The sequence below is a fragment of the Hevea brasiliensis genome, chromosome 9 (genome assembly GCF_030052815.1).
Source record: "Hevea brasiliensis isolate MT/VB/25A 57/8 chromosome 9, ASM3005281v1, whole genome shotgun sequence".
Taxonomy (NCBI): domain Eukaryota; kingdom Viridiplantae; phylum Streptophyta; class Magnoliopsida; order Malpighiales; family Euphorbiaceae; genus Hevea; species Hevea brasiliensis.
The window spans coordinates 23466174-23478748 of record NC_079501.1 but is presented as its reverse complement, the minus strand read 5'-3'; the positions used below and the strand labels follow the sequence as shown (position 1 = coordinate 23478748).

The 12575-nt window shown below is 35.6% G+C and overlaps 2 protein-coding genes and 1 pseudogene across 2 annotated transcripts; 1 reads left to right on the top strand and 2 right to left on the bottom strand.

Annotated features, from left to right (window-relative positions):
* The first annotated feature begins 3229 nt into the window (after positions 1-3229).
* On the top strand, positions 3230-5199 carry LOC110664058 (UDP-glucose iridoid glucosyltransferase-like; annotated as a pseudogene).
* Positions 5200-6031: 832 nt separating this feature from the next.
* LOC110663683 (uncharacterized) lies at positions 6032-8980 on the bottom strand. The gene is made up of 5 exons (XM_021823073.2): positions 8617-8980; positions 7426-7567; positions 7229-7336; positions 6738-6812; positions 6032-6429 (listed from the first exon to the last, which is right to left on the bottom strand). Exons 2-5 carry the CDS (start codon positions 7557-7559, stop codon positions 6198-6200), a joined length of 549 nt encoding a protein of 182 aa, XP_021678765.2. The 5' UTR covers positions 7560-7567; positions 8617-8980; the 3' UTR covers positions 6032-6197.
* A 680-nt stretch (positions 8981-9660) lies between these two features.
* Positions 9661-12575, bottom strand: LOC110663665 (uncharacterized). Its single transcript, XM_021823056.2, has 7 exons — positions 12257-12575; positions 12064-12158; positions 11436-11553; positions 11170-11288; positions 10719-10905; positions 10423-10566; positions 9661-10117 (listed from the first exon to the last, which is right to left on the bottom strand). The coding sequence occupies exons 1-7, from the start codon at positions 12521-12523 to the stop codon at positions 9827-9829; spliced, it is 1221 nt and encodes a 406-aa protein (XP_021678748.2). The 5' UTR covers positions 12524-12575; the 3' UTR covers positions 9661-9826.

The following is a 12575-nucleotide window of genomic DNA, read 5'->3' as shown; positions in this document are numbered from 1 at the left end:
GATGCTATGATGTGAATATGATGTTGATGTTGCATTTCACGCTACAGGGTGCATTAGTTACAGATAGTTATAGAGATTATGGTTAAAATTGATATTTTACTCTCTGAGTCGAACGCTCACTCCTGTTCAAAAATTTTTACAGGCCACAGGAGGATATTTTTTTGAGGTTAACCTGCTTTCTCCCTCGCAGGTCGATTACTACTGTTTGTATAAACTTGTTAAATCTTAGAATTTCCGCATGTGTTAGAAATGTTTATTTGATTTGGGTCTGTAAACTAAATTATTATTTTTGGACCTGTAAACTTAAATGTGCTATGCATGTTTGATGGATTGGATGAGGGAGCTGAGCTCCCATTTATTTTGTGTTGATGAGTATGTGGAGGGTGAGCTGAGCTCCCCAATTGACTATATATTGTGTTTACAGGTCGGGTGAGTCGAAAACTCCCCGTTGGAAAGTCCATTTTATGGCCGGACTCTGTCCGTTTGTTTTCTTGAATTTGGGCCCAATGGGCCTTAGAATTGGGTAAATGAACAGTTAAGGCTTACTACGGGCCTCGGGGGCTTTAGGCTGGCCCAGGTCCTAGTGCCGGTCCGGCCCATAGGTTGGGTCGTGACATATTTTTAGGAAAATGGATATTTTATAAGAATAAATTTAGGAAAAGAAATGGATTATTTACAAAATAAAATGAAATTTGTTGGCATAACCAACTAAACATGTCTAATTGACTATCATGCACTCACATATCTTCAATGGCAAAAGAATTTTGTTATAATTATTAAATCAAGACTAAGGGTATTGTGATTCGCTAGTATTTCAGATAATTTCAACTCATTTAAAATTTATTAATTTCATTCACCTTAATTGATCCAAATAATTTTCAGGCTTTAATTACTAGGCTCAAAATTATTAACTCGCAAGTATTGGACTTGCACTTTTTAAATCTTTAATAATTTCATCCCATTATTGTAATAATAATTGATAAAGGATGCCTTGTTAATTATTGATTGTTTAAAGAATAATAAATGTTGCTAATATGCAGCTTAATTAGAATTAATATGATGACAATATAATATTAAATACTTTGGTTGTGAATATCATTGATATAAGAAAATTTTTTTACTTAGACTCGACCCATTATAGATTTAAGATACAATATATATATTGAAACTCACATAAAAAAAAGATGAAACTCACATATTTATATCTTAAGTCATAATGAATTAAGTCTGTTTAAGTTTTTTCCATTGATAAAAATATTACTTCATGATGTTTGTGATTTATCTTGCTTATGTTTTCATCATTTGTAATTGATAAAAACTGATTATACATATATGGTCATGCAATAGTTTTAAATCATTCATTGTCTTGAGTCCACCACAGACTGAATCTAGGCATTAATGAATATAATAAGGGAGCAAATATTATTGACTAAGGAAATAAAAATTTTCGATTCAGCCAATGAAAATAATTTATAGATATTGAATTGAAAAACTTCAAAAAAAAAAAAATTTACAATTCTAGAAGTGAAAGTTGAAAGCTGCGAATGTATGGTCAGAATGTTGAATTCACCGAACTGGTCATTTGGTTACGGGGGAAAGTCCCTGATAATGCTATCTTGAGAGTGAGCCCTGTGTTGCCTGCAGCTCTCCTGAGGTATCTTATGGTAAATTGAAGCTAGAAGGGTTGAAGTCTGAGACTAAGTTTACTGACAACCGCATCATAGTGAAGTGTGCTGGAAATTACACCAGCTAGTTTAACATTTAATAACACGGAGAATGATGATTATATGAAGAGGGATTTGGCTGCCATTGAATCAGAATCAGAAAATGCTTATAGGAGATACCAACAACTTTTGGGCTTTAAAAGGCTTGTGTCGAGCATTGGTGAGAACGAAATTCTGACCAGCAAGACGATGGTCTCTCTGCCTGGATAATTAAACCGAACGATTGCTTGTGTGTCAGGCATGGTGAAAAGTGCAAAGCTGCTTTTGATTCTTCCAGCAAAAGTGTTCAGACTTTGCAGGTTCTTCGTCGGGTTTTGATGAGTTACTTGCACCAGAAACATTAATTCGGATAATGCAATTGAACATCATCGCTTCATGGACATTGCCCTTGCCACTCGTGAGGGGCTTTTTCTGCTTTCGGAAGTGTGTTCCTTGGCCGATGAGTTCTGGGAATCAAATTACGTGTTGTTTTCCAGCTGTTATTCTCGTCCATTAAATTGGGTTCCTGGAATAGCTGAGCATATAATTGTCCCTTGCCTGAGAATCATATCTCAGGCATGCACTCCTCCAAAACCTGATGCAGTAGACAGAGAGCTGGGTATTGGAAAATCTGCTTCTGCAGCACAGCTGAAGGATGAAAACAACTCAAATACATCTGGATCTTTGAGTTAAGTTGTCAGCGGAAGCAAGTCAGCACCAGAACCTTTTGAAAAAAAAATGGGATGCTTCGCACACTCAGTATATTCAATTACTTAGTTATTCTGATTGGGAGAAGGGAGCATCATACCTGGAATTTGTTAGAAGGCAGTACAAAGTGTCTCAGGCAGTCAAAGGGGCCGGCAACAGATCTCGGCCCAGAGACATGAATACCTGGCTCTCAGATATGCTCTAGGTGGAGACGGCGTTGTTGTAAGACATGTAAGGGTGATTTATCTACATTTGATCTTGGGTCTTGGGTGACACAACTTGTTTCGAGTGCTTGCTCCCAATCTATCATGTTAGAGATCTGTATACTGATTAGTTTACTTTGTGCGCAGAGTTCATCGAGGCGGTCTCGGTCGTTAAACTTACTGATGGCTTTGCAACCTGCAAGCTGGTGAAAATGCAGCCGAATACTTTGAATTGCCGTTCAAGATGATTGATTAAGAAGATTCTAGTTTCTTCTTGTCTGTGCGGGGATGTCTAACTACAATTTGTATACTGATTAACCAATAGAAGTGGGCAGAGTTGAATCTCTTGAAAGGAGTCAACGTGTTGATATTTCACAGGGATTCATTCTTCACAAGATTATTGAACTCCTTGGCAAATTTTTAGAGGTTCCCAACATCAGATCCAGGTATCAATGATAGCTTATGCGACACAATCTAATATGTGTCGAACACATTTTGCTCCTTGGTTATGAAATTATTTTCCTTCAAAGAATACTCTCCTTGGCAAATGGTTAATATCCATACCTATTGAGATAGTTTCGGGAGATTTATAAAAAAAATAAAATAAAATAAAATAATGCACACACGGGAGAAAAATTTTGCACGGCTCCGCAACTCAACTGCCAAGAACATATGGGAGACGACTATAACAATGATAATTTAAAATGAAATGACCTTCCATCTGCTTTATATTCTCATTCTTTTATATGCTATGAAGCATCATCAATTATTATTTAAGTAGACGGTCAAACAGAGTGATCATCTTCTTACATGTTTTGTTTTCCTGATATGCAGCTGTACTAGATGTCCAAAGTTAATCACAAGTTTATTAACAATGACTTCAAGTTATGCTTGCGTGTGAAAATGAACTTGTAGGAGCTGATTTCGAATTCTTATTTTTCATATAAACGTCAAGCCTTCATTTTGTACCTTGTGCAAGTCAGAAAAGATGGAAATGCAAGAATGGAGATTTCTCAGGCAATTGGTGCTGGTTCCATTTTCATTCCAAGGCCACTTAAATCCAATGTTTAAGCTAGGAGCCATTCTTCAGTCCAAGGGTTTCTCCATCGCGATTGCTCATGCCCATTTTAATTCTCCCAACTCATCCAATCACCCTAACTTCACCTTCCATCCAATATCAGATGGCATTTCTAGCTTCACTCCATTCCGTGATAACTTCGTAGACTCTCTCAATTCTAAATGCTAACTGTGAAGCTTCACTCCGGGAATCATTGATTCAGATGATTCAGAAGTAGGGCCAAGATGATGAGCTCCCATGCATAATCTATGATGGATTAATGTATTCTGTAGCAGCAGTAACTCAATCTCTGAAGCTTCCAAGCGTCGTTTTACGCGCTAGCTGCGCTGCTAATCTACTAACACACTATGCATTCCCTAGTCTCCGAAAGGAAGGCTATCTTCCTGTGCAAGGTATAAACGTACGTAATAAACTAGCTAGGTGTGAGATTGTTAATAAAATAGCAAGAGTGAAATACAAATTCATTTCGAGTAGGAAATTTCTTATTTCTGTTAGATGCAACAACTGAATGCTATCTTGTAGATTATATTTACCATTTATGATCTTTACCAGATTCTGCATTATTGGACCTTGCACCTGGCCTTCATCCCTTCAGATTCAACGATCTTCCAGCTCACAGCTTCAATTTAGATGCCTTGCTATGGTTTATGGTAACCGTACGCGATACAGGATCATCTTCAGCCATCATATGGATTACCATGGATTGCCTAGAGCGATCATCGCTAGCACAGATTCAAAAGCAATGCCAAATTCCACTCTTCCCAATAGGCCCTATGCACAAGATTGTTCCAGCCTCTTCTACCAGCTTACAAGAAGAAGAAACTAGCTGCATACGATGGCTTGACAGACAATCTGAGAATGCAGTTATCTACATAACCTTGGGATGCATCGCTATCATCGATGCGAATGAGCTAGCTGAAATGGCCTGGGGCCTAGCCAACAGCAAGCAGCCATTCTTGTGGTTTGTTAGGCCTGGGTCAATTCGAGGTTCAAACTGGATTGAACTATTGCATGAAGGCTTCAAAGAAGCTATTGGAGAAAGAGGTTGCATTGTAAAATGGGCGCCACAGGAGGAAGTTTTAGCACATGCTGCAGTAGGTGGGTTTTGGAGCCATTGCGGGTGGAATTCAACTCCGGAGAGTATATGTGAAGGGTCTCCAATGATATGCAGACCATATTTCGGAGATCAAAGAGTTATTACAAGATATGCAAGTCATTTATGGAGGGTAGGCTTGGAATTGGAGAACAAGTTGGAGAAAGGAGAGATAGAAAGAGCTGTTCGAAGCTTACTGGTTGGCAAGGAAGGGGTGGAGATGAGACAAAGGGCAATGGACCTGAAGGAGATAGCTCAACTTAGCATGAAGAAAGGTGGTTTTTCTTATAATTCCTTGAATGAGTTGGTAGAATTTATAGCATCTTGTTAATTGAAAAGTTAGCTTGGTAATTTGTCACAAATATTCATTATATTTTATTTCTTTTATCATCTTGAATTAAATATTAAAATAGTCTTGAGGTTATAAATTCAAATTCTAATCAAAGCTAAAACAACACACATATTTTGCTAATGATTTATAATTTTTCAGTGGTTCAATAATATATGAATGTGTTGTTGCTATAAAATTATAAGTATTTTATAATAAAATTGTGATTATTATAAAAAAATAGTTATTGATAGCAACAAATTATTGCTAAAAAATTTTAATAATAATAATAATATTTATTGTCATATCTTTTTCATTTACTTTTAATGGCAAGTATTCATGTTGCTATTGGATATTACTTTTATAGACAATAAAATTAATGTTTTTTTTAGTACTTATTAATTGTTTAACTACATAAGAATTATCGGGAAAAATAAAGTAAAATAAAATAAATAGGGGAAAATTTTTTTCCTTAGCATCAACAAACCAAAGTGCTTATTTAACAGGCAATAAAAAGTTCCTAGCTTCCATAACGACAGAAACGTAGGACTTCGAAGCACTTCTTTCCATCCTCCTCTCATAAAGATTGGGCTTTTATGAACATCCCATCCTGTAACTTGGAAGAATATTAGAGCAATTGAGTGCTTGACGTCAGGAAAAATGCAGAAGCATAACCTGGACAAGAATTTGATCAATGTCAAGATAACAAGCAGCAACCTGCTCAAGAAATTGATCAATTTCGAGTTTACAAGCAGCAACAATAATTTTTTTAGCATGTTTAATCTGTCATACAATGCCACGATGGCTTCTATGTTTTAATCTGTCATACAATGCCATAATGGTTTCTATTTTTCTTCGTTTATCTATCTTCTGCTCAAGAAAGTAATGCTCAAGCAATTAAAATGATAAGATCAGTCGTCAATAACAATTCCAAACTATATCAACTAAAGCAATCTTTTACATGGTAATAAGAAATTGGGAAACACAATAAATTTTGAAAGAAGAATATAGATCTGTCCACGAGATCACAAAATTTACAGCACTTGTTGCTGCAAGTCATCATAATCATCCAAGAGGAGTCTTTTTAGTTCATTGCATCATAATCATCCAACTTCTCATTGTACTCCAGCACCTTTCTCTTTATCTTGGACGTATCTACCCAAGTGATGAAATCTTCCATATTCCTTGTAACCAAGAATGCTGGGTCAGTAACTGTCTCCGGACCAACTCGAATGTGACCCTGCTCAATGTATGTGACGGCTTCTTTCAAATGCTCAGCAAACTTCAATCGCATTAAAACAGTTGAAAGCCTTCGTCTGCAATCAAAGAAATAACAATTAGAAACAAAGAAATGCAGCAGACCAAAATAGAAGAGCAAGAGATTTGGCAAATAAGCAGAGTTACAGATTGAATAGAGGTTCATCTTCAACCTTCAGTATTTCAGGTATTTTGAAGTTACAAAGACCCTTGCTTCAAGTCCTTATAGAGGTTGTGATTTTATTTTACACCATCACTATTAAATAGTGCAACTATTTTCTTTTCAGTGCAATGCTTTGTGCACACAATTGTCTGCGTGTGTGTGAGACAGAGAGAGGAAAAGAGAGAAAGCAAGGCATTTGTGTACCTGCAGAATGATGACACTGACAAACGATCACACAAAGCCAGGCTTTTCCTGGTTGGTATCACTCCCATGTTATAGCTGCCATTTGCAAAGCAACAGAAATGTCAAATAACTTGATCATACACATTAATAACTATTTGCATAGAGACAGAGAAGGCATATCTAAATGAAACCACTTTTTGCAAACCCAAATTGCAGGACATATTCCTAGTAAAATATTAGAAAATCCACAATAAAGCATTTACAACTAGGCCAACCAGCTACACTAAACAAAATAATATGAAAAAGAAAAAAGAAAGACTGCATAAAAAATGCATATCTTAAGTAATGCGCACAAAGATGCCAACAAAATCTGCTTTTATACACAATTTATCAACTCATAAATGACCAAATAAAGTTTATAAACAACCTGACGCAACCAACCTCCATCAAACAAATAGCAATAATTAACAATGACCCATCATATAATTATTTAACATGGAAAAATAACTTACAGTTTCTCCAAAAGCATATCAGTCATTTCAACTCGAAAAGGGTCTTTAGGATCCATCTGCTTCAATATGCTGACCAACTTCTGCACCATCCGGCACAAACTCGAATACCTGCTTTCCCATTTTCCAAACGCATTACAAAATTAGAAAAAAAAAATCTAAAACGACAAACCTAATTCAAGAGCCAACATGAAAATTACTTCTTGTAATCATCCCGCCCGACTATGTGGTAACGATGCATGACATTGGCTTCTCGGTGGTCGCCCTCCCTCTTCCATTGCAAGAAATTTACCTTCTTCAGTAGCTTTTGCTCATGAAACTTTAGCTTCCTCATTCTTCAATCTGTTCAGTTTAGAAACCACAACAATTGAGAATTGTACCCAAATGATAACAAAAACCCAAGTGAACAGCTGAAATCCTGGATTTCGCACAGGCTATTTCAAGATTTTTGCTTTGCCATACCCAAAAGACTTAAAACCCTAAAACCAATGGGCTTAGGGCTTAGCTTTGTTCAACTACTGGCCCACTTAATTCAAGACCCATTTGCATTACAAATACGGTTGGCAATAGATAAGGTACCCGCGAATTTAAAACTATCCAAGCCTGAACCACTATATCTACTACCTAAATCCGTCCAAACCCGATTAGAATATATATTTTACTAACGGTAGTACTACCCTCATACTACCCAAACCTGCCCAAATCTGATTTTTTTTGTTGTAATTTACATACAAAATAACAAAACAAAGTATTGAGGAAACTCTAAAATAAAAATTCCACCATCCATGTCTAATTTCTGATCCTGCTGTTGTTTGCAACTTTTTTTAATTATTACTCATAAGTTAAAAAAAAAAAAAAGAAAGAAAAAGAAAGAAAGAAGAATTTAAACAAGAACTGTTTTACCACAACACGAACCATACATAGGAATCTCTATTCAAATCAAAAAGCGAAGAGATGCTTCTCTATAACTAATTCTAAGTTGGCATTTGCTCAAGAATTGAATAGAATATTATATAATTATATGCTAAACAAAACTGATTTATGCCACTATAAGAAAATGGTAAATTGCACGGCAAGTCAAGATCAAACTTCGCTTGACAAACACAACTCATAATTCCAGCTATTGAAAAGATAGATCCCCGGCTTAATTTAAAAGAAACAAAACTACAAGCAATCCATCGCTTGACAAACTACAATCTAATATACAAGAGGAATTAACAACTGCAAGTTATGAACAACAGAGAGCTGTGAACCCAAAACCTAAATATATATTAGAAAAAAAATCTAAACACAAACAACTGGTTCAATTGTACGCATGGTTATATATATATATATATACAAACCCAGCCTTTTTTATTCTTTAAATAAAACTGAACCCAAAACCTACTCACCTGCGATGGATTGCTTATGTGATGCAGGAAGGATGAGCGGCAGCGGGTGCAGCAGCGAGGTTGAGGGGCAGGCGACGCTTTGCCTCTGTGCTGCGGCGAGATTGAGGAGCGGGGGATTCTTCTTTGCAGTGAAGAGATTGAGAGGCGGAGCCGATTGGTTCTGTGCAGAGGCGAGACTGAGGGACGGCGGAAGGATTGGATGGAGGAACGGATGGCAATGAGCTTACTGAGTGAATCGAGAGAGTCTGAGAGTGAATAGCGGGAAAGCGTGAGATGGTGCTAACGATAGGATGAAGACTTAGGTTTAGGTTTACGTTTTTTGGCTGAATTTAAGTTTAGAAAATTAAATTGCTTCAAAAAATAAAAGTTTAGAAAATTTAACTTACAACATATATAATTGCTAAAACATAAAATTGACATTATTTTTAAATAAAATAAAATAAAATAAAATAAAATTAACAATTAAAACTTAAAAATTAATAAAATATTATAAATATTATAAATATTAAGATTAGTATCATATTTATTTTATTATCTATTTTATTATATTTGTATAAAAAGTTAAATTTTAATATATAAAATATTTACAATTTAAAAAAATATATATTTTGTCGAAATTTATCTAGAAATTATTTAAATTTATTTTAATAAAGTTTGATGAAGTCGAATTTAGGATTACATTTAGAAGTTTTATAATGTAAAAATAAAATTGAAAATTATAATTTAAATGAATCAAAATATTATAAATATTGATATTAGCAAATTTCTATTATAAGATATCATCTATTTTGCTCCAATTAATTGGACTTGAGCTTTCAAATTAGTAGGAAGGTTAAAGGCCCAGATTGTACAGGGTTTAGAGTTTATATAATACTTGTATATTAGACTCTATCTAAAATCATTATGGGCATGATTTTCAACCTTGAATTCACTCAAAATAGTTTCAAAAATATGTTCCCATCGACTGGTTGACCGGAAATGGCTTGGGTTATATTTTCTAGGAAATATGCCAATACAACTAACAGTATATATGCCTCAATTCACTTGCAACAATAGACCTTTGGCTTTTCTTTACCCTACTCTGTATTTAAAGAAAGTCATAAAGTGACCATGCAGCTGCAAGTAATTTAGCACAGCATTTTGTCACATAAAAATGAATTTCTATATTAAACCTAAAGAGTAATTTGATGATGAAGCAGAATAAGGAAATTCACAATTTAATTTCAGAAAAATAAGTTGATGAGACAGCCAAGCCTTCTACATCGTAAGTTCTAACCAATCTTTGTCTCTTGCCGGGAGACTCCAGCCAACAAAACTCTAAATGAAATGACTTTGATTCTGCAACACTCTTTGCGATGTCAGAAGGACATCCCATGTACATGCCTCCCGGTAATAATGTAATCTGATATCCTCCATCAAATGTAACCAAGTTGTCTGCTGTGTTGCCCGTCCAATGCACATTAGTTGTAACACCAAGTCGATCAGATGTTGAAGTAATATCCTGAAAGTTGTTGTTCATAAGAAAGAGAATCAGATTCCACCCATAAATGAGCCATAATATCAAAGGCATGTAAATCAATTAATTGAATAACACAATCCACTTTGTATGTGCATCATGGATATGATTTTTGGTTAATAGGAATATATTTCATCACCCTTGCTAGCATCAATATGTACACAAGTTTCTTGCTTAGGTTTCAATGACATCAGTCACATTACAACGCGACATATTCTCTTGAAATCTTCAGTACCAGTCTGTTTCCTTCTCATGTTCCTTTCCCAATAAAGCAACTGAAGCAACAGTACCTGGATCAGCTGACCCTTATCATCCATCTCAAGCAAAGCTATTGTATCAGCTTCAGCAAGTGTTGATCCATAAACGCCACTACGTTTTGTTACAGAATGGCCTTTCCACCAACCAAGAAATGGTATAATCCTATTTGTACCATCCTGCAATCAATAAACAAGAAACCTTGTCATCATATTAACCATAAACTTAGAAATTTAATACTGCCATTTCAAAACAATTCAGTTATTAATCAAAATACAATTCCCCTCAGCATCTTAAATCATCCACAAATTACAACCAGTAAAGAACTTACAGTATTACTGTCAAGCGTAGGACGAGATAGGATTCCATCACCTCTATCCTCAAGGAAGATAAGAAGCATTTCTAAAATGCCTTTTGGATCCATGATATGAAAAGCTCTTGCTCGCCTATCTTTCTCTCGAGAATATAGGCAGTTCTCACATACAATAGAAGGCAGCCGAGAAGGAAGCTTAAGATTTCTACATGGTAAAAAGATGTAATAAACAAGTAATCACAGGAAAAATTTAAGTAAAGCTTTGCTAACCATGATTTGTATATTCACAGTACAATAGAAAAATTCAAGAGTTATAAGTACTAAGTTATATATTTCATAAATAATAGAGAGTAGTTACATAGTTTTTAAATTATTTAATAAATGTCGATTTAGTTCTGCCCACTGCTGCCAAAACTAAATTACCGTCTTTTACACAATTAGAATGCCAGTTGAGGAAAAAAGCACTCACCTAGGTGATTCTTCTCCAGTGTCATCTTCCCCCAGTACTCCTTGCCTTAACACAGTTTCTAACATGCCAGCTGTTTGGTATCTTAGGGCAAAAGCCCTCTCATTGGGGAAAAAGCCAAGCTGCCAACTAATCATTATGGATATTCAATATAAAACAAGAAAACTAAGGTATAAGCTGTTTCCTTACTTAAGGAATAGATAATTGATACTTACTTAAGGAATAGATAATTGATAAACAGCAATTATTTGAAGTGTTAGACAACTCACCTGTTGATAACTATCCACAGTGAACATGTTGGTTTCCTTTATCTTGTACTCTGCCCATTCTGGCTCCTCATCATATCCAGAGATTGAAGTGCTTGTTGGTGGTTGTTTTATATATAGCCTACAAAATACAATAAAATTAGGAGCACAAAGGGTTCAATAGCAATGAGATGCATACAGTAAAAAACACCAAGACAACACTTAGTTATTTCACTGGAATTGATGAGAAGATAGAAATGACTCCAGGAAGAGCATACTAACTGCGTCATTAGCTCAATAAATGGTTTCTTAATAACAACTTTATACTTTTATTAGTGTACTACGAAGCTCACATTATAAACTGCAGTGCAATGGTAAAAAGCTCAACAAGTTAACATGTTTCTCATCATGGTTAAACTAATAAACTTTCCATGGAAAACCAGAAAAAACTTATTCAAACAATAAGTTGATTTGGTGCAACAAGCCAATCATAGAAGGCCGTGATGCTTGATTCATCATACCCTTTTGCTTCCTTCAAAAGTCCCTCCCATTAGTTTCCCTAATTTTGCTTTCAGATTATGCACCATACACAAATAAAACATTCAATGTCAACATGAAACACAATAAGAGTAGTCAAATAATCTACACTTACGTTTGAATGAGACTAATGAGTTCATCTTCTCCATAAGAGCTCGCAGAAAGCCTTGTGCTCACTTTTTGCATCAATTTACCATTGGCATCAAATTGCTGCCCAAATCAAAATTCATGGAAATGAAAATAAATATCGAAATCAATAACAGCATAAAAAACCTCAGTACGAAAACTTTGAAGCTTATGAAACTCACGTGGAAAGAGCCGTGCCATTTGCCTACATTGAGGTCAAAGAAGCGGCGAAGATTATCGATGGACATGGGCAGAGAGTTTTTTTTGGGGTCATCTTCGACACCTGCTGCGGTGGAGGAGGACGGTGAGCTGTTGGATCGGGTTTTGGAGGGCCTATCGGTGGAAATGGAGCGAGGAAAGGAGTGTTGCGTGAAGAATTTGGGAGTGAGAAGAGACGGTGGCTTGGAAAGCGGAGGAAATGAGAGGAGGGAGTGGCAAGTAGAAGCCATGGAGGGAGATTGTGGAGAGAGTATGACCCGTTTAAAGGATCTTATCTCAACG